General features: G+C 44.8%; 1 protein-coding gene across 4 annotated transcripts; it reads left to right on the forward strand.

Annotated features, from left to right (window-relative positions):
- The first annotated feature begins 3,846 nt into the window (after positions 1-3,846).
- IFT22 (intraflagellar transport 22) lies at positions 3,847-18,701 on the forward strand. Of its 4 annotated transcripts, XM_054714873.1 has the most exons (6): positions 3,847-3,962; positions 8,427-8,503; positions 8,632-8,721; positions 9,251-9,453; positions 17,498-17,579; positions 18,360-18,701. In XM_054714873.1, exons 1-6 carry the CDS (start codon positions 3,924-3,926, stop codon positions 18,499-18,501), a joined length of 633 nt encoding a protein of 210 aa, XP_054570848.1. In that variant the 5' UTR covers positions 3,847-3,923; the 3' UTR covers positions 18,502-18,701. The 4 variants fall into 4 exon arrangements, with proteins under 4 accessions (XP_054570848.1, XP_054570850.1, XP_054570849.1 ...); XM_054714875.1 differs by lacking the exon at positions 18,360-18,701 and having other exon boundaries at positions 17,498-17,650; XM_054714874.1 differs by lacking the exons at positions 17,498-17,579; positions 18,360-18,701 and adding an exon at positions 10,355-10,847.
- Positions 18,702-27,025: the final 8,324 nt, after the last annotated feature.

A 27,025-nucleotide genomic window follows, 5' to 3' on the forward strand; every position in this document is an offset into this window, starting at 1 on the left:
CTCCATTTGTCCCTCAACAACTAATAGGCATTTCAAAACTGATATAATAAACACAGAACTCTTAATCTCCTGCCCCCTCCGCGTGCCCCTGGGTCCGGGTGAGGCTGGATCCCAGGACCGGGTGAGGCCACGCGCCCCTGGGTCCGGGTGAGGCCACGCGCCCCGGGGCCAGGGTGATGCTGGGTCCCAGGTCGGGTGAGGCCGCAAGCCCCTGAGCCAGGGTGAAGCCGCGCCCCTGGGTCCGGGCGAGACCAAACCAGAGGGAGTCGGACCTGCATTACCACCATTTGTCCACCATCCAGAGCTGAAAAGTCAGTGCCGACATGTACACATAAGGAACTGGTGGACATTGAAATTGGGTCTCAAAAGAAGTGTTGGTCCAGAAAGAAACTCACTACAGACTGATTCATTTGCCTGTCAGCATAACTATTATTGCTCGTCTCACATTCGGTTCTTATAAGTATATTTCTAGTAACACATGATCTCACTCATCTAGGGGAAATGATGAACAACATAGACTGGTGAACAAGAACAGACCCAGAAACAAGGAGGCATCGATCGGACTGTCGGGCCTCAGAGGGAGGGTAGGGGAGGGTGGGGGTAGGGGGTAGAGATCAACCAAAGGACTTGTGTGCATGCATACGAGCCTAACCAATGGTTAAGGACAACAGGGGGGTGGGGGCATCCGTGGGGAGGGGTGTGGGATGGGAATGGGGGATGAGGACAAATATGTGACACCTTAATCAATAAAAAAATAAAAAAATAAATCTCCTGCCCCCTAACACTGCTCCTCCCCTAGGCTTCCCACGTCTGGTAATGGTAAGCAATGGCATACTCTCATTCACACAACCATGTAAGTCAATGTTCTGGATGTCATTCTTAACTTCTCTTTCCTTTACACCTAACATCGAATCCATCAGCAACCCCTGCTGGCTCCACCTTCAATCTATGTCCCCAGTCCGGCCTCCACTGTTGCCACCATCATCCCTCTCTTAAGCTACATGAATACCCTCCTAACTGGTACCTATACTAGTATGTCCACTGTTGCTCCCTTTGCTCCGCACAGCAGCCTATGATCACTTTTTTTTAAATAATAAAATTGCGTTATTCCTAATGTTTAGTTCCCATACAGTTTACAAATACACTTTTACTCTGATAATATAGCTTTGCAACTAGCAAAGCAGTTGAACTAACACCAATAAGTACAGGTGGGGAGACAATAACATCCACTAATGTTTCTCTACATAAACTATTCTTTTAATGTCACTTTTTTAAAACAACTGCAAATAGGTTACATAATGTCCGTGGGCAAAAAGGCAATGAAGTGAATCTCTTGAAACACTAAATGTATAACAGTGTATATTATCAACATTTACATGATTCACATCAAAATGACAACATCCTAAAAAGTATTCCTTTTAAGGGATAGATTTATCAATAAAATGCTACATATATTTTAATACTTTGGTACTGCAGGAAATACTCATATACTGCAGGAAAATTAAATGTATGTCTAGGCATTAGATTAACAAAGGATCCTTTTCCATTAGCTTTTATTAATAAAAGAATCACAATTAGTTAATAAATAAAACAGGAAAATTATTAATTATGTGATTTGAGGTTTAGGTTTGAAAGCATGTAAGAATTAGTTTGATATACAGCAAACTTGTACACCACACTAAAACCAACTGTTTAATATTTTTGGCTTGTGTGAACTGCCCATAGTGAGAAAAAGAGCAAACGCTTTAATGATGGAAGATATTTAAAACATAAATCAGATCATGTCAATTCCCTGCTCAGAAAGCCTCCATAATGATTTTTTGGCTAGCCATTTTCCTAGCCAATGTCAGCTTTCCCCTCACCACCTCTGCCCTCATTGTTAAGAAAAGCAGTGTGCTTCCCCACCTCACCCTCCCACCCCCTAGATTCCCTTGCACTTAGGGAAGCCATGTGATCTAGTGCTAACCAATGAGACATAAGGTGAAATCTCCGGATGGGGATTCTAAGCTACTGTTTTGCTGAGAAAAGGGGAGACTCTAGTGCCACACATCCTTTGACATTTGTTCTTGCCTGAAAAACAAACAAGCAAACCAACAAGCAAAGGCAGAGCATCTATGCCAAAGGTGTCAGGACAGGAAGGGAGAGGGGAACTTGTTCCTTGCGCAGCGGCATCAGTTCTTGTATGCCCATCCTTTGGTTCCTTGTTAGTTGAGAAAAAAGCAAATCCATCACTTGGTTAAAGCACTGTGTTGAAGTTTCTGTTACACACAGCCAAATACAATCCTGGCACACGCTTCCCAGCACCTTAGAATAAGTCCCCAACGTCTTACATGATCTCTCCAACAGCATCCCCTACTGCACTCTCCCTTATTCTTCCTGCACCCACCTCTTGGGCCCTCTGAGCTGACCTTGCAACATGCCAAGTCCATTTCCACCTCAGTATTTTTGCCTTCGCTGTTCTGCTTGAAAAGCTATTCCTTCAGACCTCTCACATCATTTGTCTGAGCCCTCTCTTAATTCAGCTTTCTGCTTTAATGTCATCTCTGCACCAAGATCTTGCCTTAACCATTCCATCCAAAATTGGCTTTCACAATCTAACTCTTTAGTGGTTTATTTTTATTCATAACACCTACCACTATCTAAAATTGTCTCTACCTGAGAGAATGTTATTAATTTACATAATATCCATCTACTCTACTGGAATGGTAGGTTCAAGAGGTACAGAAACACTCCTAGTACCTGGAAGAGTACCTGCTGTAAAGTAGGCATTCAGAAGTCATATATTTAACTAATCAATTCGTTCATGGCATCTTTTTTTAAAAAAATACATTTTATTGATTTTTTACAGAGAGGAAGAGAGAGGGATAGAGAGCTAGAAACATCGATCAGCTGCCTCTTGCACACCCCCTACTGGAGATGTGCCCGCAACCAAGGTACATGCCCTTGACCGGAATCGAACCCGGGAACCTTGAGTCCGCAGGCCGACGCTCCATCCACTGAGCCAAACCGGTTTCGGCCGTTCATGGCATCTTGATACTGAAGCACACTTCCTTACAGTCCACTCAGCAGTTCTTTGTAATGCAGAAGACTATATAACTAGCCAACCAAAAGTAAAGATTGGGTTCATTTTAGTTTTGTGTTTTTATCACGTCAGCACTTTTTTGGACTAGCGTATCTCCTATCGGCACTCTTGGCACATAGATGCTTAATTTCATGGCCTCACCGGAAATTCTGGACGGGGTCTGTGATTTAAGACGGCCCTAATGACTAGATTTAGGAGCAATGCGCCCAGACACCTGCACTGACGATGAACACGCCAGGACATTATCCTTCTGGTTTCCTCCAGATCACCCCAATGAGGGTGCGTGATGAGTCCCTTTACAGAAACCAGAAACTCTTTTCCTTGACCTCTTCCAGACTGTGCCAGGGGTCTCATAAATCCGTGCTCAGCGTAGCCAGCTACGTGCCAGAGTGATGAAGGCGTCAGAGGGCTGGCTCCTACCCAGCTCCGCCCTGTTTGAGCGGTCCGAGTTAGAGCGAGAAATACAAGATCGAGGATCCGCAAAGCGCACCCTCCCTACAAAGACAGAGGCCAGACTCGTGAGCTCTGCGTTCTCCCCGCTCGAAAGGGAGTCTGAATCCGGGTTCTTGTTTCCCTCCTTCCCTCTCCCTGGGCCTCGTACAGCGACTTTCAGCCAGAAGCCCACGCCCAGCTGGACACCGCGTCCAACCGGGAGTTTTCTAGCGCCCAGACCCCGGCGCCCGGAACCCGCCCACTCCCGTCGGCCCCCGCGGGCCGCTCCCCGTCTCCATGGAAACGAAGACAGCCAATCAGCGCGGCGACTTCCGCTCCGTGCTGACCACAGTGCAGTCTCAGACATCGCTGGAGTGGGCTCGGGTGGGCCTGCTGTCGGCGGGCCGGGATGCTGAAGGCCAAGATCCTTTTCGTGGGGCCCTGCGAGGTGAGGCCGGGGCCGGGGGCAGCTTCGGGGGCGGCGAGCGGAGGCGGGGGTGCGCCGGGAGCGGCCCCCCAAGAAGTGGGAACCCGGTCCCACCGCGCCCACCCTGGTGTGCGCCGCTGGCCTCGCCAGGAACGCTGCGTCTCCAGACACTGACCCTGTTTCACTGAGGCCTGAAGGCCCAAGCTAGTGAGTGGCGTTATGGAACCAGAACCTAGATCTCACTTTGCATTCGAGGTTGTCCCTCTTGGATACGACTGTGGGGCGAGAAAACTAGGAGGAGGAAAGATTGGACTATTACCTGGTCTTGGAACAATTAGCTATTAATATATGTATGGTGGTGATAGTGGGGACTAAATCTGTGTGTGTGCTTCACACTATACACAAAAAATAAAATTCAGATGGACTAAAGCTAAACGTGTAAAAAAAACACTGTGGGAGTAGTAAATGAATGGGAATTTGCATTTTATTGATGCTGTTGGCCCAGGGACACACTTGGAAAACACTGTAGTAGATGAATAGATACGTTTTAAATCTTCAGATAGGGAATGTCTTCTTAAGTACAACACAAAAATGAAGAAGCCTTAAAAGAAATGATAGAGAAGTTAAAGGTTAGGGAAAGTATTTGCAAAATAAATCCAAAGAAAGAATTAATAGGTAGTTCACAAGGAAAGTTTAAATATCAGTAAAGAAAAGAGAACTCAATAGAAAACTGAGCAAAAGTTCTGCACACAAGAAATACAACTAAGCTGAAACCGGTTTGGCTCAGTGGATAGAGCGTCGGTCTGCGGACTCAAGGGTCCCAGGTTCGATTCCGGTCAAGGCATGTACCTTGGTTGCGGGCACATCCCCAGTAGGGGGTGTGCAAGAGGCAGCTGATCGATGTTTCTCTCTCAATGTTTCTAACTCTCTATCCCTCTCTCTTCCTCTCTGTAAAAAATCAATAAAATATATTTTTTTAAAAAAAGAAATACAACTAATAAGTGTGAGAAGATGCCCAACTTCACAGTCACAGGAACACAATTTAAAACAAAAAGATGACATTCATTTACCCGTCAGATTGGATGAGAAAAGTTTAGAAGATTGATAACACCCAGGGTTCGGATGCTTGCAGGGATATGAGTGCTCTAGGATTCTGTTGATGGAGCTATAAATTGATAACAGCTTTTTTGACGATAAAATTATTAAAATTTAAAATGTGCCTTTTAGAGCTGCATTTACATTTCTCAGAATCTACAGTAGCTGAATACTTGTCCATGTTCCCCATGGGTCATGTTCAGTATTGAAAAGCTGGAAATATCCTAGGTGCCATCAGTAAGAGAATGTCTAAATAAACTAAGGCACATTCTTACTCTGGAAGTCTGCAGCAGTTAAACAAAACAAGGCAAGTCTGTGTGTCCTGGCATGGAGAACTCTCCAGGACATAAATTATTAAGTGAAATAGACAAGTAACAACGATATGCAGAGATTTATGAAAAGCAAAACACGCACAGATATATTTTTAATGGAAATTCTCAAATATATACAAGGGAGAAAGAACTATGAACTCCTAGTACCCATCACCCAGCTTCAACAACAGAATATATTTCTGCATATACATTTCTCTTTCCCTCACTACTCTTCAAACATCGATATGAGAGAGAAACATCAACTGATTGCCTCCCGAATGCACCCTGAACAGAGATCAAACCACAATCTCGGTTTGTGCCCTAACCAGGAATCAAACCTACCACCTTCTGGCGTTCAGAACAACACTTAAACCAACTGAGCCACACTTGCCAGGGCTCATCTTTTTCTAATTTATTCAACAGCTCCTGATACAAGGTAGACACTTAACAACACCTTATGGGCCTAACAGGCAATTTCTTCATTTTCCCATAAGAACCCACCCCCGTAAGAAATTGGTTTAGCCAACTATAAACTTTATATATAAACTTTAAGGGCATAGATGAAATATACAAATATACTTTTATGATGTTTTATGTATCAATGTAGCTATATACATATTTAAAGGTACATTAAGCTATATGTTAATTTAGAAATACTGTTTTATTCCATTCTTGCATTTCCTGACAGTTTTCTTCAAGCCCCTTACCTGCTTCTTTGACACCCAAGTCGTCTTTATGACTAGAGCCACTTTTTGGATCACCTAACAAAGCACACCACCTAAGTAGTTTAGGACATAGCACTTTTTGAATCTGTATGAACCTGTTCCTGGAAATGTATTCCAGCTCGAAGAACTGTTCCTATAACATCATGCCATTTGCTTTATTCATTCATCCTGTAGATCAGTGGTTCCCAACATGGGGCACACGCCCCACAGGGAGGGCATTTTGATTTTTAAGGGGGGCAGTTTGAGAATGAGTTATTAACAGTGAATTTTTTGCATTTCTTATGGTTCTAGGGGCCTCATATACAGTATATAAATATAGTGATATATTTATTGCATTTCAGTTCTCTATTATATGTTTTGAAACTTTATTTGCTATTTTTTCATATCCCTTCATAATATTTTTTTTAACAATTTCTTAGTGATTTCAGGACAGACTTCAACTGTCCTTTCTTTTATTTTTTATCTTTCATGGATGCCATGTTCTTTGGAAGCTTGTATAGACCAAGTTAATGGCCTTTTAGGCTTCCTCCATGTGAATAGGAGTTCACTTTTTGAATAATAAGAATTATATGTCACCGGGCGGGGGGAGCGGGCATCAGGATTTTAGAGATGCTTAGGTGGGGCATGGCCAAAAAAGGTTGGGAACCACTGCTGTAGAAAAATATTCATGATATCCACTTATTGTGTTATTGTTAACTGATAATTTGTGAGGCTATATCCTCAGGGAAAATTACTAAAGCAATGTTAAGCTTCTCCCCTCCTTTTTATTTATTTTTCCCCCTGATTTTATCCAGTGACGTCTGCTAGCCTCCCAAACTGACAGTGATTGAGACCATTCTACTCAAGCAGTTGGTGTTCAAAATAAAGTAATTGAAGTGCAGAGCATAATTTGAGAGATTTTTATAAGGACTCAAATATAAGAGATTCCCCTTCTTCTAAGGAATAGTTTGGGTAGAGAAAAAAATTGTTTTATATTCGGGAATATACAGTGTTTGTTAAATGAATGATGTAAATGTATAGAAAAGATCTGAAAAACATCATCGTTATGAAGGTATGGGATGGATAGACAAGACAGATGCTTTGGGAGGAGGGACTAGGAGGGCTGTTCGTACTTTTTTTTTTTTTTAAATAATAATGTATTATCTAGAACTAGAAACAGTCGTACATGGGAGGGTGGCATCGCCAGCCAGGCCCAGCTCTGACTTGGAACTTCTCAGTGACCTGGAGGAACTCGCTTCCCCTTTCTTGGCCTTTGTGGCTCCATAATGAGCGCTGACAGACTGTGGTTTTTCTTGAAGATGTGGGGAGGAGCAAGTGAGGAAACGTTCACATTAATGATTTTGTTTCTGTGTTTAAATAAGTTCACTGAGAACCAGCTGGGGGAATCCATGTGGGTAAAGTCACCCAGTGGCACAGCCAGTACTGGAATCCCCTGCTCCCTGGGCCCCAGAGCACCGTGCCCACCTTATTTGAATAATAAGAATTACATGTCACGGGGTGGGGGGGGCATCAGGATTTTAGAGATGCTTAGGTGGGGCATGGTCAAAAAAAGGTTGGGAACCACTGCTGTAGAAAAATATTCATGATATCCGTTTACTAGAGGGTCCCCTACACGCTTTCGCTTTCGATCACGGGGGAGCTGGGTGCCTGTCCAATGGTGCACCAGGCGCCGGAGGCTTCTGAAAGGCCTGGTGCCTGAGCGGAAAGGCATCCAGCTCCCACGCTTTCGCTTTCGATCGCTGGTGCACCAGGCCTTTCAGAAGCCTCTGGCGTGGCGGAGGCTTCTGAAAGGCCTGGTGCCTGAGTGGACAGGCACCCAGCTCCCACGCTTTTGCTTTTGATCGCGGGGAGCTGGTTGCCTGTCCGCTCAGGCAGCAGGCACTCAGCTCCCCCGCTTTTGATGGTCCGTGCGGCGGGTCGTCAGCTCGTCAGCTCGCTGCCCCAGAGGCCCCTTCTGTGCCGCAGCACAGCCATGGCGCAGACGCTGAGCTCATGCCGTTGCTGGCAACGCAGCTCAGTGTCCCACTGGCCCAATCAGCTACCCTGGCCACCCCGAGTCCTGCCCCCCCCCCCCGCGCCTCCTGGCCAATCATGGGCATAGTGAAGGTACAGTCAATTTGCATATTTGTCTATTATTAGGTAGGATTGTGTTATTGTTAACTGATAATTTGTGAGGCCATATCCTCAGGGAACTTGCACAGCAAGTTAGCAAGAGCCCTCTACCCTGGCGATTCTAGAGTGGCTGTGGCCTACACTCCATTTCACCTGGTTCCACGCCCACTAATGGAGGGCTCATTTATAGTTTGCTTTCCTGATCTTCAGAAAAGATTTTTTTGTTATCTTCATTTTCACAGAGTGGAAAAACCGTTTTGGCCAACTTCCTGACAGAATCTTCTGACATCACTGAATACAACCCAACTCAAGGAGTGAGGTGAGCCCTGAAGCATCTGTGTCCCAGAGAGACCCTTTCCATCACCCACCCTCTACTTGGGGTGCTGGTGGCATTCCGAAAGTATAATATTTCCAAAGTAGAGATGCTGCTGCTGTTTCTGCTTCTAGGATCCTGGAGTTTGAGAATCCGCACGTTACCAGCAACAACAAAGGCACAGCGTGTGAATTTGAGCTATGGGATTGTGGCGGCGACCCAAAGTATGTCTCCTTTAAGAGGGTTTGCTTCATCAAATGATTCAAAAATCATCTGCCAGCCAGGCACCTTGGCCTAGCACACTTCCTAGCATGTATTAGGGGCTTGGTCAATTGTTTGGTGACATGCATTGCTCTTAAAACTTTAGTGATTGGGTTTTAATACAATGAGAAGTCATCTATCAATTACCAATAGTAAGGAAGTCATTCATCAATTATCAATAGTAAGATATTGTTTTAAAAATCCATTCTTGCCGAAACCGGTTTGGCTCAGTGGATAGAGCGTCGGCCTGCAGACTCAAGGGTCCCAGGTTCGATTCCGGTCAAGGGCATGTACCTTGGTTGCAGGCACATCCCCAGTAGGGGGTGTGCAAGAGGCAGCTGATTGATGTTTCTCTCTCATCGATGTTTCTAACCCTCTATCCCTCTCTCTTCCTCTCTGTAAAAAAATCAATAAAATATATATTTTTTTTAAAATCCATTCTTAGGAACCAGAACTACCTAACATTCACTGTAATCCTTTGCTGCCTTGCAGGTTCGAGTCTTGCTGGCCAGCCCTGATGAAGGACTCCCATGGAGTGGTGATCATCTTCAATGCTGACATCCCAAGCCACCTGAAGGAAATCGAGATGTGGTATTCCTGTTTTGTTCAGCAGCAGTTCTTACAGGATACTCAGTGTCTGTTAATTGCACATCACAAACCAGGTTCTGGAAGTGATAAAGGAAACCTGTCTTTATGTAAGAAGACTGCAATTCTCCTTTCTGCTTTTGTCTTCAGTGTATTGGGCATTTGTATATCGCTCTGTGTGTTTGAAAGCAGCAGCTGTGTGCTGTTAGTGAGCACCTAGAGCGGCCTAGGCCAGCGGTCGCCAACCCTGGTGGTCCGTGAAGTCCGAAAGGTTGGCGACCGCTGTCCTAGGCATTTGTTTCTCTCACCATGTAAATCAGAATTACCAGATTGGAAGATCTGCCCTACCAACCAGGCCAGGATATAGACACTTTAAAAGCAGGTAGAGCCCGGCTGGCATAGCTCAGTGGTTGAGCATCAGCCTATGAACCAGGAGGTCACGGTTCAATTCCCGGTCAGGGCACATGCCAGGGTTTCAGGCTCGATCCCCAGTGTGGGGCGTGCAGGAGGCAGCCGATCAATGATTCTACCTCATCATTGATGTTTTTCAATCTCTCTTTCTCCCTCTACCTTCCTCTCTGAAATCAATAAAAATACATTTTTTTTAAATAAATAAAAGCAGGTAGATAACAAGAGGGGAAACACCTGGCTTTAGCCACTCACCTGTCACTTTTTCCTGGCTGGCCTTTTCTCAAGAAAAACTCCCATTTGCATGTTACACATACCATTACAGAAGTGACAGTGTGATCATAGAAAATGACTGACAATATTCAGCAGTGTCTTCCTTTCTGGTATAAGAACAAAGAGGACCTGCCAGTGGCTTGTAGAGTTGTCCTATTGTCAGGTGGCAGTGTGGTGAAACCTTCTTGTGTTAAATTATGTCAAGCAAGACACTTTATTTTTGGACTTTAGAAAGTTAAACAAGTTGGCTTCTGTAAGACTCAGGTCATTTGGAACAAGAAATGGCCCTCAGCAAAAGTTCATGCCTAATTACCTTATTTTCTTTTTAAGCACCACCCTTGAACAAGCTGAAGCTGGTGCACTCGAATCTTGAGGATGACCCTGAAGAGATCCGGATGGAATTCATAAAGTATTTAAAAAGCATAATCAACTCAGTGTCTGAGAGCAGAGACCGGGAGGAGATGTCAATTATTACCTAACTAGCCTTCCTTTGGACTCTTCCACATCCCGAGTGAGGTCAACTTCTTTCCCCATGCAGATCTGAAATCTTACCTGGCCACTGATACTTTCTTCTCCCTGTGGCGCTATAAGAAATATTCCTCACCTGCCCGAAGGTACCAGTCACCCAAGGAGTTGAATCATTCCATCTATTCTCTGTCTTAACCTAACCCTGTATTCCCCCAGGAGCAATGCTTTGGTATTTACTATTCCAGTGTTCGTGGTGACTTTATAGAATATAATAAGAATCCACTGTATCTCCATCTCTTGCGATTTAAAGGTTTTCAGGTTAGTTCAGTCTCTAATAAATATTTAATTTATTCAAGATTATTACAATCCACTTCCTCTACGTTCTCCCTAATGTGGTATTAGAGTGTCTGGACAGTGTTTGTGCCCTTGTTGGGGTGGGGCAGCTGTTCTAAGGGCAGGTCCTTGGGTTCCCTCCCTGATCTCTGTCAAGCTGTGAGTGCGCACCCTACTGGCCATCTCCCGCCAAGTGCAAGACTTGGTAAGGCTTGTAGCATGGGACCCCTGGAACCAGTAGTCCCCAGGCTGAGCTGGCCTCATTCCCGCTGGGGCTGGCCGTGCACATTTCTGAGAGCCGTCTGTGTCCTCCACCCATCCCAGCTTTCTTTGTATATGTATGGCAGAGTCACTTTATCTCTTGGCATTGCTGACCTGTGTAATTCATTCCCCACGCTCAGCTTACTGTAAATACAAGCTCAGAAAGAAAAATAAATTATTTTTATCTGATCTTTAATGATTATCCCAGAGCTCAATAGAAAAATTAACCCAACAGCTTTCATTGCTGTTAATGGCCAGAGTACAACCCTTGTATATCTTTGAATTGAGAAAAATGTTTTTGTTTTATTTTATTATTTTTTAGAATGTTTTTTATTGATTTTTAGAGAGGAAGGGAGAGAGAAAAACATCAATATAAGAGAGAAACATCATCCACCCAGCGTGGCTCAGCGTGGCATCATCCACCCAGCGTGGCTCAGCGTGGCATCATCCACCCAGCGTGGCTCAGCGTGGCATCATCCACCCAGCGTGGCTCAGTGGTTGAACATCAGCCTATGAACCAGGAGGTCACGGTTCCATTCCCGGTCAGGGCACATGCCCAGGTTGCAGGCTCAATCCCCAGTGTGGGGTGTGCAGGAGGCAACTGATCCATGATTCTCTCTCATCATTGGTGTTTCTATCTCTCCCTCCCTTTCCCTTCCTCTCTGAAGCCAATAAAAAATTCTTTTTAAAAAGAGAGAAACATCAACATTAATCAGTTGCCTCTGGCACATACCCAACAGGTAATGGAACCCATAACCTGGGCACCTGACCGGGAATTGAACCAGTGGCCTTTTGGTGCACGGGATGACGCTCAACCAACTGAGCCATATTGCCTAAGGCTGTTTTTTACTTTTTTGTTGTTAATCCTCACCCTTTTATATATTTTTTATTGATTTTTGTGTTTTTTTTTAGAGAGTGGAAGAGCAGGTAAGAGAGAGAGAGAGATAAAAACAATGTGAGAAAGACACATTGATTGGTTGCCTCCCGCACGTTCCCCGATCCAGACTGCAACCAAGGTATATGCCTTGACCAGAATGGAAACTGTGACCCTTCAGTTTCAGGGTGGACGCTCTAACCACTGAACAAACTGGCTAGGGCTGTTTTCTATTTTAATAGGGCACACATGCACAAGTTATAAAATGACATTCAAAGAAGAAGTCTCCCTGTCTTCCCTGTCCCTCAGCTCTGTTCCCCCTCTCTGGAAGCCCCCACCCTTACCTTCCATATTCTGTCAGAGGCAGTCTGTGTGCTTACAAAAAACTGTGTTTTCTTAATGGACACAGTGGCAAATTATAATTTTTCTATAACTTTTTTAACTTTTTTATTGTGGGAATTTGCATAATTCACATAACCATTTATATTGGCATGTTATATTAGATATTTTAAATAACCACTTAGGTTGAAATATATTTTTATTGGTGGACATTTTTAATGGTATTTGGAATATACATATGTTTAAATGTGGAATTTTAGGGAGGTGGTTTCAACCATCAGTCCTTCAAGGAAAGGATAAAATAAGGTTACTGGCCTTAGCATGCTAGTTTTGATTTATGATTTCACAGAATTATTTTTTTATGATATATTTTTTATTGATTTCAGAGAGGAAAGGAGGAGAGAGAGAGAGAGAAAGAAAGAGAGAGAGAGAGAGAGAGAAACAATAATGAGAGAGAATCATTTATCAGCTGCCTCCTTCATGCCCCACTACTGGGGATTGAGCTCACAAGCCTGTCATGTATCCTGAATGGGAATCGAACCATGACCTCCTGGTTCATAGGTAGATGCTCAACCACTGAGCCACACTGGCCGGGCTTACAGAACTATAATGATTTTTGCCATGCATGTGTTAGCATATGGTTGAGATAAGGTTTCTTTCTTTGTATTACATATGTGACAATGCATATGAAAACCACAGATGCATACATAGCCTAGTTATGTAGGAAATTCAGTTTAACATGACTCAAGTGAATGTGTGGAACAGTGAGATTATGTGTGGGGGGTTAGTGAGAGCGTGGGTGAGGGAAATGGAGGTGAGTGGGTATGAGTGTGCAGGGGAGGGGAGTGTCAGGAGAAGTCAGGGAGGAGATGTTGGAGGGCCTCTCAGGAGTCCGGGTTTCATCTTACAGGCATTAAGATGCCATTGAGCCTGGCCAGTGTGGCTCAGTTGGTTGGACGTCGTCCTGTGCACCGGAAGGTTGCTGGTTATATCCCAGGTCAAGGGCACATGCCTGGTTCAGGCTCAATCCCCGGTAGGGGGTGTGCAGGAGGCAGCTGATCAATGTTGTGCTTTCACATTGATATTTCTCTTCCTCTTCCTTCCTCTCTAAAAATCAATAAACTATTCTTTCTTTTATAAGGATGCCATGGAAAGATTTTCACTACAGATCCATGTGGTCAGATCTGTTTTAGAAACCCCCACCCCCACCCCCCTGATGGCAGCATGTGGGCTGGACTGAAAGGAGGACAAGTATAGAGGTGGCTGCTGTCACTCCTTGGTTTGTGGCAGCATCACCACAATCTTCCAGGCCAGAATCTTCTAATCTCTGCTCCCTCCTCACATTGCCTTCTCTGTGTATCTGACTCAAATCTATCTCCCTCTTTCACTCCCTTATAAGCACATTTGTAATTGCAGTTAGGGTCCACTCAGATAACCCAGGATAATTTCTCGATCTAAAGATCCTTCATCACATCTGTAAAGATGCCTTTTCCAAGAAAAGGAACATTTACAGGTTCAGGGATTAGGACCAGATGTCTTTGGGGGCCATTATTCAGCCTTCCACAGATGCCATTCACTGAGGCACTGGTGGAAAAGCAGCAGCGGGTTAGGGGGAAGAACGTGACAACAAGATGATCCAGTGAATTAGGGACAGGACGGGACCCCTGTTCTTTCCACCATCTGCACAGAGTCCACAAGCGGATATGGCTGAGTGTCACCCTCTGAGACTAAACCTAGTAAAGCAACACAGCCATAGCAACAACAGCAAGGCTAATAACCCATTTTTTAAGGTGAAAGTGGTTTGCCAAGTATATTGCCAATAGAATGAGCATCATATTTCTTGGAACCAATCAAATGACCAAGTAGTATTCTGGAATTCTATCTGTAGTTAAGTCAAGCATGACTTATTCACTTACATTGCAACTTGAATGCTCATTTCTCAAAATTGTTCAGGAAAGCTCCTAGAGATCGTTATACTTTCTGGGGAACACCAGAAGACGGTATGTCAGTAGGGTAGGTTATGTCAGTAGGATATCTTACGTCAGTAGGGTACGCTAAATTGTTATAACAAAGAGGAGAGCTTTGTAGTAACTGAGGACACATATACGAGTTAATACAAAAACAGTATTCCTGATACCTGTTGAGAAGGTAATTGCGTTTGTACCTTAAGAAAATTATTCTGGCCCTAGCCGGTTTGGCTCAGTGGATAGAGCATTGGCCTGTGGACTGAAGGGTCCCAGGTTTGACTCCAGTCAAGGGCACATGCCCAGGTTGCTGGCTCAGTCCCCAGTTGGGCGGGCGGGGCGCGTGCAGGAGGCAGCCTATCAATGAGTCTCTCTCATCATTGATGTTTCTATCTCTCCCTCTCTGAAATAAAAATAAATAAAAAAAATAAAATATTCAGCAGAATAATTTAAAAATTATTTAAAAAGAAAATTACTCTGCACTGTGGCTCTCCTCAATCTTGACTTCAGCCTCCCTTACTTGATTAATGAGAATTACATATTCTGGCCTTGGCTGATGCTTTCTCAACAAATGTACTCTCTCCTTGAGCAAGAAATGAATGATTTCACATTTTAAACACCAAAACCAAAGAAATGAAATAAATGAAGAGGGAGGAAATTCTGCTTTTGAATGTTAAGAATAGATAACATATTTTTGATATGACTTCGTAACTGCTTTATCATTTAAATTTTCTACATTTATGATACCGGCCATTCTTCCTACCTAAGTTAAAAGCCAATGGAAAGTGTGTGTCTTCCAAGTATTCCCACTTCAAAGGGGAAGTTTTTAATGCTTTGATGTGCGCACACCTCATCTATCTTTCTGCTCTCCACAGTTCATTCCTATCTAGGCTTTTTGATAGCCTTTAAAAGTATGCCCCCCTCCTGTTCATGGCCACAGTGTTGGAGTCCCCAGAACACGCAGAATCTCCTCAGGCCTCAAGCAGCATGACCACCTTTGACGTGGCTCGGGAAAGCCACAAGGAAGCAGCCTGACGGCCAGTCTGACAAAGCCAGTGCTGGGCCCCCATCCTGAGTGGCTGCCACCAGCCACCAGACTTCCAGAGGCTCTAGGCTCCTTTAAGCTCCTCTCACCACCCTCTTCCTCTGTCCTAACCCCACCCCATAGACAAGGCAGGCTGCAGCAAGCAGAAGCAATTGGGTTCTTTAGTAGCAAAACACCAAAAAGGAAGTTGAGAGAGCCCTGCTCTTTACTATCCAAGCCACATGTGAGCCTTCCTAACACCCTGTAAACGTGTGCCTTGCACCAAGGGAAAATAAACGACAAGCAGCCAGCAAAAAAAAAAAAAAGAAGAAGAAGGAGAAGAATGTCTCCCTTCTCTAAAGCTTCAGTATGATTCAACAATTACTGCTCTTTGTATCATAATTATAGATCTTAGACATTTCAAATATTGTGTTAAAAATCACTCATCTATTTTACATTTATAGTCTTACTGGAGTTTTGTAATAAGTACTTTATCCAATAACTATCATTTTTAATCTTTTGTGTGACTTTACAAGGCCTAGAAAACACCTAGGTGTGAGTTAACCTTATCATGTAATAAAATATGTTCTTCAGAGGAATGAAGTTCTAATTTTATCAGAGTATGAGGAACTTGGTCTCTACTTATAGAAACCTATTTTGAATACTTTTAGAGAATACTTTGCAAATCTAACTACATTTGGAATTTATCACCCTCTTTTGGGTGGAACTGTTAAAAGCAGATATTTGTGCCCCGAATTTTTAAAAAATAATGACAATAGCTTTAAAGCATCAATCACATGAGATGAAGAACCATCTAGAGCAGCGATTTTCTTTTTTTTAATTATTGTTTAAAGTATTACATATAGTAGTACACATATCTCCTTTTTTTCCCCATTGACCTCCCCCCAGGATCCCCTACCCCTGTCGCATGCCCTCATCCCACCCCACCCCCAGTGTCTTGTGCCCATTGGTTGTGCTTACATGCATACATACAAGTCCTTTGGTTGATCTCTTCCCCCTCCCCCCCCCCCCCCCCAATACTCTCCAGCCTTCTCGCTGTAATTTGACAGTCTGTTTGGTGCTTTACTTCCTCTGTATCTATCTTTTTGTTCATCAGGTTATAATGTTCTTTATTTTCCATAAATGAGTGAGATCATGTGGTATTTTTCTTTCATTGCCTGGCTTATTTCACTTAACATAATGCTTTCCAGGTCCATCCATGCTGTAGAGCAGCAATTTTCAACCTTTTTCATCTCATGAGAACATAAATTACTAAAATTATGCAGCACACCAAAATATACTTTTTGCTGATCTGACAAAAAAAAGTAGTTATAGTTTTAATTCATTCACAGTGGATGGCTATTGGTGTATTGGCTGTTGTATTCTTTTTTTACAATCTAAGGAAAAGAGGTCAATGCTTCTGACTAGTCAGGTATTGCATGTTTTAAAAATTCTTGCAGCACACCATTTGAAAAATCGCTGACCTAAAGGATGGTTCTTATGTATAAGAAGACTAACAGGAGACAGTAGGCCATCCAAGGATTGTGAACTTGATTATTTTAGCCAATGAAGAGCCTTAAGCCGAGCAGTGACAATTACTTTGGTGGCAGTGAGGAGAACAAACTTAAGGGAACAAGACTGAGAACAGGTTGATCAGGAAATGCAGTGTCTGAAATACAGCACGGGGTGTTGGCATGAAGAGAAAGGCACGGATTCCGTAAATGTTAGGGAGGTAAAACTTGTTTGGGTGGACAAGACGAAAGGGTTTTATCCCCTTTGCTCAGCAAACCTGGCTTATCGCAGGTGCATTTTCCTGTTACTACCTTGGCAAAAGGTGCTAGTAATATCCTGGTAAAGAGGTTACCCCCGTGATTAATACAGACCTGCACATTATACTGACGGTGCTAATGAAAGAATTTCACCTGTATCGTAGCGGTGACTCTGCACTGCCGCTCAGGACAGAATGCGGGCCTGGTGCAAAGCCATAGTCAGACGTGTCAGTTATCTGAAAATACTCAGGCCTAAGTGAGCAGAATGGATTTAGTTTGGATATTGTGAAAACCACAAGGATTTCTTTTCTAAAGGGAAATAGAAATAAAATTGTGGTATTTTAAAGGAGAATTCCGCAATATATTTCAACGGTCAGCTATAAGTCTATATTATGGTATTACATTGTAGTGACAGTTAATCAGTGACTACATTTCCCACAGTCCTTAAGGCAACGTCGCCTGCATTACCCAGAGGGCTGTGCGATGTTCGTGCGAACCGTGAGCGTCCGTGGAAAGAAAAAAGGTAAACAGAAGGGGTTGTGTTCTTTAACGTTGCTTTACAACCAAATTTCCCATTCTCCTCCCCTACTTCATTCCTCTTCTCTGTCTTCACCCCTCTGTTCAAGGGTTTCAGAAGCCCAAATACCCGGGGATTTGTCTCTGTGGCAATTCCAAGTTGTTTGGTTGTTGTTTTTTTGCCGCACGACCGGAAGTGTGCTGTGTCCGGAGTCTCCTGGGAAATGTAGTCCGGAGCTCCCGCCCAGCCGAGTGTTTCCGCCTCCTCTGGCCCCAGCACCAAGGGCTGGGTGACCGAGGCGCCTTGGTGGGGGGATTGAGAGGGGGTGCTTTCTGCGCACGGTCACCTGCTGGCCCAGGACACAGAAAGGTCGTAGAGCCTCGAGCCCGTGGCTAACGGCCCTCCGCAGGGGACTCCGAGGATAGCAGTTGGGCGGGGTCGGGCCCGCGCCCCGGAGGTCCGAGCCGCTACCGGTACCGCTCGCCTCCGCGGTCAGAGCAGACCGCAGCCCACTCGCCCTGCGGGTGGTGAGGATTGTCCGGCGTTTGGGGCAGGCTCCTCTGGCGTTCCCTGGGCCTCCGAGCACCTGGGCAGGCGGACGGCCTCCTGGGAAGGCGGAGTGTCGTTCCGTGCGCCGGCCCCGCTCGGATGGGTCGTGGCGAGAGTTCCAGGGACTGTGCTCGGCCGGCGTAGATCCTACCGTGGATCACAGTGATGAGGGGGGTCCTGTGAGTCACAGAGGAGCCTTGAGTAGAGAACACCCAGCCCCATCCACTTCTGTTACAGGGCGGCACCAGGCCCAGAGGGAACGGAGGGATTGCCCAGATGGAGAGTCGGGCCCTGGCCGTCCGCTCACGCCTGTATTCCCAGCACAAAGCACAGGGCGGATCACAGAACAGGCGCTCAAGCATTTGTCTTTTCGTTCTAAGAACAAACAGCTGAAATACTTCAAGACAAAAATAATTTAAGGAGAAGTGGACCTGTAGACTGAGAGACTTACCCAAATGCAATGTGTAGACCTTATTTGGATCATGATTCTAACAACCATAAAATTGTGAATTTTTTAAAAAATCACAAAAATGTGAACATTGATAATATTAAGGATTTGTTTTAAATATTTTGTTGGGATAATGCTATTGGGGTTGCGCTTTAAAAAGGAATATAGTTTTAGGAACACATACTGTAGACTATATGGGTGAAATGATGTCTGAGATTTGCTTGAAAAATACCCAGTGGAGGGAGGAGGGAGCAGATGTAAGGAAATTAGCCAGGTGTCAATAATTATTGGGAGTGGAAATAGGTACGGGGAGATCACTAAACTATTCTCTCTACTATCATATATATTTTTTAAAAAGTTCAAGTGTACCTCTGGCCGGTTTGACTCAGTGGATAGAGCATCAGTCTTCTGACTAAAGGGTCCCAGGTTCTATTCTGGTCAAGGGCACTACCTCCCTTGCAGCCTTGATCCCTGGCCTTTGGTCAGGGCACGCGCAGGAGACAACCAATAGATGTTTCTCTCTCTCTCCCTTCCACTCTTTCTAAAGAAATCAATGGAAAAATATCCTCTGGTGAGAATTAACCAAAAAAAATCTTTTTTTCAAGTGCAATTTTCTTAACTCCTAGAACTACATACTGAGTTATCTATCAGAAAAAAGATATACTGTGTATACTGTGTGGGATTTGCTTTAAAGTACTACACACACACATAGGAAGTGTGATGGGACGTGGAAGAAACAAGAATGGCAGAAAATAAGGGATCTTGAGCTATGGAAGCTGTGTGATGGATATATGAGAGTTCATTGTATTATTGTATTCTCTTTAATGGGACTGAAATTTTCTATAATCGGGTTTTTAATTTTTTAATGGATTTTATGGTTTTCAGAAAGTGCCTAAATATAAAGAAGCTCATGAGAAGTTTACCTGAAACTTAATCTTTCCCTGCACAAGTGAGCCTCGTTGGGGACTTCTCCAGTTAAGAATGATCAAGCATTAAGGGGGAGAGGGAGCTGTGTCCTTGGTCACCCAGACCCCTCAAAAATAGGACAGAATTCTGACGATGAAGGTAGAGGCAGAGGACCACTTGAGGGGGGTAGGGAAGAGACCTTGCTACAAGGAATCTTCCAGCACGAGCTGGCCTGTCCACACTTCAGACAGTTCTAAGACCAGGAGGTTTGGATCCCTTGAGGTTCTGCCATGTCCCCAGAAACTCTGCTGCCGGTGGCTGAGGCCTGAGATGCACTCGAAGGAACTGAAGCTGAAGCTGCTGGTGCTGGAGAAGCTCTGGCCATTCTGCCCTGGGAGCTGCAGTGCTGGGACTGGGACAAGCACCTGGGCACTGGAGAGGAGATGGAGCGCATGCTGGAGAGAGAGAACTTAATGAACCAGTCCAGCAGTTAGGAGAAGAGAGAACAGATGTATGAGAATAGGGAGGCGTCTGTCCTCCTACAGAGAAAGACCAAATCTATGTTGACCCAGCACTGTGTCTCTCTTCATCTTAGCTCTTGCCTTTTTACCTGTGGGACATAAATTAGGTCTTGGATGACTTCCTAGAGGTTTTTGGGTTTTTGGGTTTTTTTTTCCTGTGACATTCTCATTCTTACCTGGGTATGCTTCCTTTAAAGCATTATTTAAACACTCAATTTTTAAATCATTCTCTACAGAAACTAAAATACACGTTCTTCCACAATACAGCATCAAATCCGGGTTCACAGTGCCGGCTGCACTGTCCACTCCTGGGCTTCTTACCCACCCTCTTCTTGAAACTGAAAAGTAAGGGCTTTGGCTCTGTACCCTCTGTTTACCTTCTTACTGAAAGACTAACCGTGGGACCGAGGTGGGTGATCTTTCCACATTATGTTCTTAGCAAACTTGTTATCTCTGGAGACACAAACCCAGAGTTTGAACAAACTCCCCGTCTCAGCAGACATCTTGGCCTTGTCCTCATAAAGGACCTGAGCTAGAACCACCCAGCTCAGCTGCTCCCGATTTCCCACCCTCAGACAGAATATTCATGTGCGGTACGGTCAATTAGCATTTTTCTCTTTTATTAGTGTAGATTATTTTTTGCAATGAACACATGTTGCTTATTCAACTTTAAGTTGCTAAGTTTTAGAGTAATTTGTTACTCAGCAAAGAAAACTAATATAAGTGTACTAACAAAGGATTTGGGTACTGTTTCCAGGTTTCAGAAGCCAACTGGGAGAGGTAGGTTGGATTTTTAAAAATTGGAATTTCTGGGCTGTTCTGATAACTGTTGAGAACAACTAGACAGAATATTTGAAACTAGAACATTTAGGAAAAATTCAGGAAATATGATCATATCAATAAATCCAAATTATATTTACTTTAATATAAATCAAACTTATTTAATTTTCAAAAATAACTATTTTACCAAGATGAATCAAAATTTAATTTGAAATAATCAACCTGTACACCTTAAATATACATAACTTAATTCCATATCTCAATAAAGCTGGAAAGAAAATTTTAATAAAATTAATTTTAAAAAATTTACATTATCGCCCTAACTGGTTTGGCTCAGTGGATAGAGCATCGGCCTGCAGACTAAAGGGTCCCGGGTTCTGTTCCGGTCAAGGGCATGTACCTTGGTTGCGGGCACATCCCCAGTGGGGGGTATGCGGGAGGCAGCTGATTGATGTTTCTAACCCTCTATCCCTCTCCCTTCCTCTCTGTAAAAATAATAAAAAATATATTTTTTTAAAATTTACATTATCTTGGGAAGTAGGATTATAAAGAACTTTATCTTTAAAGATTTTTTATTAAATATGTAACAACTAAAGGCCCGTTGCAGGAAGATTCCTGCAAGAACAGGGCTTCCAGCGGGCTTCCCTCCCGCCACTGCCACTTCTCCTGCCCCCTGCACTTTCCCTGCCGCCTCTGTCCCCCACCCCCCACCCCACGATTTTCCTCCCACCGTCTCAGTCATTCACAGGTGTGTCCTTCATTCCTGCAGAGTTACACAGGGTTGTTTTGAATTCTGGTGTGATTGCTTTTTAGCCAAATCACACTCAATGGTGTAGCTCACGGAGAACTTTATTGACAATAACTTTATCTTTTCTTCTTCCCTACTTGTAGCCTGTATTCAATTTGAAGGGGACCTAGGAGATCAAGCCACCCAGTGTGGTGTATGGAGGGGGCTCTGCTTCAGGGAAAGCAAGGGTGTTGGGAATCAAGAGAATAGCCCTGATGAGGCATCCACCTCACCCTAGGGGAGCAGGCAGGGTGGAGGCGCTTCGCACACTCCTGTGCCCTCCTTCAGAGAGGAGTCAGTACCTCACTGTTTCTGTTTGCTGTAAGTTCTCAGAACTTAGCACTCCTTTGTAGCAGGACAGTACACGCTCATTGCAAAGCCAAGAAACACCACTAGGAGGCTGCTGCTTTAGATCAGTAGTGTCCACTGATCTTGGCATAAGCACAAGAAACCAAGAGTTGACTTCACAAATTTGTAGGTGCCCATGGACTCCTACATCAGGGAGAACATCAGTTTCGTCCTGTTCTGTGTCCTTATTTCAGCTCCCCCACTGAAATAAGCGACACTTTGGACAGCGTCTGGAGTCTCTTGTCTCCTGTCTCTGTTGGGATCTCTGGGACACAAAACTAGGGGAGGCCAGAGGCAGGGATGACACCTACCTGGTGCCCAGATAACAACGGATGGATGGGTTGTTAAAGTATTGAAATGCTTCTGGACTAGCTATTAATCAGGTTTCTGCTGTGTCCCTTAATGGCCACCTTGGCCACTCCCCTCCTCCTACCCGCCCCCTCCTCCAACCCTCAGCACCTCTCTAAGGTCCAGCATCTAATGCGTATCACTGGGTCCTATAAGAGGACTCCAGGCCCCTGCCTCTGGATCTGCAGATGAAACCAGCATCTGTTCTAATCAGTCAGTGTTCGATGTAATATCCCCCTTGGCCTCACGCCTTTATTCACCTTCACTGTCCATGCTCATGAAGGAAAGCTGAGGATCATAGCTCAGCAAAATGAACACTGGAACCAACTGGATTCAGGTCCTGGCTCCACTGTATACTGTGTGATCTTGGGCAAGTCCTTTAACTTCTCTGAACCTCTGTTTCCTCATCTGCAAGCATCAAATAAAATAATAGAGGAGAAAGTAAATGAGAAATGTGAACTACAAAGTGCTTACATATGAAATTATTTTTAAGTTATTGTTTAAGATGTGTATGGGTTCTTTATCCAACACAGGACCACACCTTCGAATCCTGCTGTCTTCCCTCTGCCTGGGCCCCTTCCTCCACCCTCCAAAGGATACCCCAGGACTTCACTCTTTGGAGGTCACTAACCTTGGCCTCTTGGAGCAACTTTTTTGGCTACCTTCCTTAGCAACACCCTCTTCCTGTGTGGCCAGGAGAGCTCAACTTACTCTTCCAGACTTCTCAGATTTCCCCTCCTTGTCACCCCACTACCATTTTGGTCCCCTGCTTTTTCCTCTTCCACTCTCCAAGTTTGTAAAATAATAATTTGAGACATTTTCTTATAAAAGTAATACATGTTCATTATAGGAAATACAAATATGGCTAAAAAGAAAATGAAAGTAGCCCAGCCAGTGTGGCTCAGTGAACCAGGAGGTCATGGTTCAATTCCTGGTCAGGGCATATGCCTGGCTTTTGGGCTCGATCCACAGGGCATGCAGGAGGCAGCCAATCAATGATTCTCTCTCATCATTGATGTTTCTATCTCTCTCCCCCCTCCCTTTCTCTTTGAAATCAATAAAAATATATTTTCTAAAAAAGAAAATGAAAGCAACTTATAATCTTACTATATGGATAGTATTTATAACTCTTTTTAAAAATGTAGGATTATTTATTATTTTACAACCTCATTTTTATTGCTATATCACATGCCATTATTTATGTAATCGATCCCCTGTGATGGGCATGGATTTTATTTCAATAGCTTTTTACTTTGCTCTATGTATCATTTCAGTTGGTGACCTCAGGACTGAGGGCAAGGAGTTCAGCTCAGATCAGGAACTTGCTGGAAGAAGACCCCACCAGTAGCTCTTGCAGACTCAGTGAAACATTGCAGGCACCAGTGCTGGAATACAGCTCAGAATGTTCCAGTACCTTAGACCAGCATCAGGGAACCTTCCAGAGGGGAGGTCAGGCAGCTTCCCACCCATGAGAAGAGTTTGAAGAGTTTCAAGCAGGAGAAACAAAATCTGTGCAGGCCAGGTGAGCCTCTTGTTCAAAACCAGAAAAGTTGTCCAGGCAAAGACCCCAAAGATGCAGCACCTGTGGCAGACCCGGCCCTGGTTCAGCACCAGAGCCACACAGGATAGAACCCTCAAGTGTAGACTAGACTTCCAGCTCCCCCAGAACCGGCTGTCGGGCCCACCGGTGTGACTAGGTCAGGAAGGTGTTACTTTTATGAGTGAAAGTAAACACATGAGAGAAAGGGACCACCAAGACCATGGGCAGGAGAGGCTGGGGTATGTGTGGGCTAAGGGGAACGAAGGACATGGCTAGAGAGAGTGGGTAAGGCATCCTTCAGGAAGTCTGGTCCCCCAAAACAGACCCTCTCTTTGTGGCTTTGTAACCAACCAGGTTTGTAACGTGATACATTTTCTCTCTCTTTTTTTTAACAAAAGTAATCTATGTCCATAACAGAAACTTTAAAAATATGGATGAAAAAAATGTAATTACCTATTCCAGAATCACTGGTAACATTGAGTGTCTTCCTAGCATGTGTGTGTGTGTGTGTGTGTGTGTGTGTGTGTGTATTTATTTTCAGGTTTCTAAAAAAAAAAAAAAAAAAAAGAGGTGGGAACCCCCTGGTCCCACAGCTACATGCAGCCCCAACTTCCTTCCTTACCTGACTTCCTCAAGGTTCCTGCAGGCGCGTTTGTGAACACAATAGCAATACCTCTTTCAGCCACAAGAGGGGGATATTTGCTCATGCACATCTATCCCAAAATTTCTGGGGAACCATGAAGTCTCCTTCAGCTCACATTGAGGCCACCTATAGTAATTCTGTTCACTGCATCTCTTGGGAACCTTGGTTCATGAGGAAAAAAAGACAGAATCACATTCTCACTCTATAACCACATCTGCACCAATTTAACGGATCCTTGAACAGCTCTCTCCTCACTGTTGCAGCCTTGGGCTTCTGAATGAGGGGATAAACTACAAACCTGATCAGGTAATCTCCCAAACCCAACATTTTTCACGGTCCTCATTGTTCTTAGGGCCCAGTCTAAGGGCCCTTGTTGACTGGGTCCCTCTTCTCCCTCCACCCTGTATTCTGTGCTCCTCACAAACACGGCACTGGCCGTCCTCCAGCCCCTTTCACTCTGCTCCGTCACTAGCACACCTCCTAGCGTGTTTCTCTCTGGAAGGTGCTTCTCAGCACACACCAGGCTGGAACTTATTCTTCCAGGTCTTAGCTGACATCTTCCTCCCAGAAGTCACTCTCAGCCCTGTGAATCTGGGGTATGTGATTCTCCTCTGTGCTTAGCATGTGGAATAGACTTCAGCTCTCCCAGTGCCTAACAGTCAGGCCCACCTGTATGACCAGGTCAGCAGGCTATTACTGTGATGAAAAAGATGAGCACATGAGAGAAAGGCAGAAGGGCAGGGACTGCCAAGGCCATGGGCAGGAGAGGCTGCCCATAGCATAGCATGCTGGACGGCTGCCTCCTAGAACGGAAGTTCCATGAGGGCAGGGACCATGTCAGGCTTATTCACTCACATTGCCAGCGCCGGAGCACAGTGCCTGGCACTCCACAGGGCTCAACAAAGATTTAGGAAATGGATTGAGGAATGAATGAGTGTTCCTTTCCTAATTCCTTGAAGTACAGTCTTCAAAAGCCAGCCCAGCCCTAGCTAGTTTGGCTCAGTGGATAGAGCATCGGTCTGTGGACCAAAGGGTCCTGGGTTCAATTCCGGTCAAGGGCACGTACCATGGTTGCAGGCTCCTCCCAGGCCTGGGCCCTGGTTGAGCACGTGCAGGAGGCAACCAATCAATGTGTTTCTCTGACATTGATATCTCTCTGTGTCTTTCCCTCTCTCTTCCACTCTCTCTAAAAATCGATGGAAAAACATCCTCGGGTAAGGATTAAAATAAATAAGACATTTTTTTAAAAAGCCAGCTCGCTTCTCTCTTTCCAAACCCTCACCCTCCCAGTTCACCACGTGCCTCTTGTTGGCCCCGGAGTCTCCGGAAACATTCCCAGAGAACAGTGGTGTGAAGGACCAGTTCTCGCCCTTGTGATTGTTGGGAGACAGTGGGGTTTGGAGTGAACAGCTCTAGCTTCAAGGAAAGCGCTGCCACTTACTGGCTGTGCATGTTCCTTACCTTCCTTATTTACAAAGGGAGGTTATGGGTGCCAGGCTTGCAGGATTGCTCTGAGAAATCATATTCGGGCCTGACACATGGCAGACAGTCAGATCAGAGTTCCTTCTCCTTCCCTCCCCAATGCTCTCTCCTAAGCCCCCTCCAACCTGAAACCTTGGGACACAGACACGCCTACAGAATCAAAGGTGCTACTGTTTTCCTGATTCCCCTCTCTTTTCCCTGAAGTTGCCATGCCATTTGCTGCTGAGACCTCCTTCCCTGTCCTTGTTCTTTGGCATAGATAACAGTGCCAGGTAGAAATCAGAGCAGGTACTTAAAAGGTCAGTGGTCAAAATGTAAGGGAAGTCACCAGCCTGCTGCTGGGCAAGTGGTCTCCGGCCCACCTGACACCACCAGTAAGAGATTACGCACATGTGAAGACACAAGGCCAAGACTCTGCTGAAGAAAGAAGAAGAAAGAGAGGCATTGTAGCCCCATGGAAAGGAAATTGCCAGGAGTTACGGAGCCCAGATTCTTCTCTCATGCACAGAGTAGTACCCCCGCATGTGGAACCCAAGGGTTATATGTGCACTGCTGTGTCATCTGAACAAGCTCTCTCCCTCAGGATGTCTGCTTTCCCTATAGCCAAAGTCTGTCTGTCATGTCTGGTGCTAAAAGTACAAGTTCCAATAAAGTCACGTTCTAGATTTGCCCTTTCATCGTGTTTCCTCTTATGAGGCCCCTCTAACAGTCGCCTCTGGGCCCTGCGTGGTCTCCTGTGTTTCATGAGCTCCATCATTCATAACCCTCTCTCCAGTCAGAATCTTCCGGTGATGAATAAGGGCTGATTTCTCCTCAGATGATCACCACCCCCAATTCATTCCATTTGAAAGATTTAGCTCCAGAAGGGCTCCTGTGCTGTTGGGTGAGGTTCGTGCTTCCTCAGTGCGTCACTCCGCTCATGGAGGAGTTTTCTCCTGTCTGAGACGCTAAAGGGTGAGCTCTGACGTGGGTTCTGCTCCATCTGTCCTACAGCCCGGCCCAGTGATTCACTCTCTGACAGCTGCTCGCTCCCTCTGAGGATTTTCCTGCTCCGCTGCTATTCATAGGGTATCTCTCTAGTGTGAATTAGGAGATGAATG

Source organism: Eptesicus fuscus, chromosome 4 (assembly GCF_027574615.1).
Source record: "Eptesicus fuscus isolate TK198812 chromosome 4, DD_ASM_mEF_20220401, whole genome shotgun sequence".
NCBI lineage: Eukaryota > Metazoa > Chordata > Mammalia > Chiroptera > Vespertilionidae > Eptesicus > Eptesicus fuscus.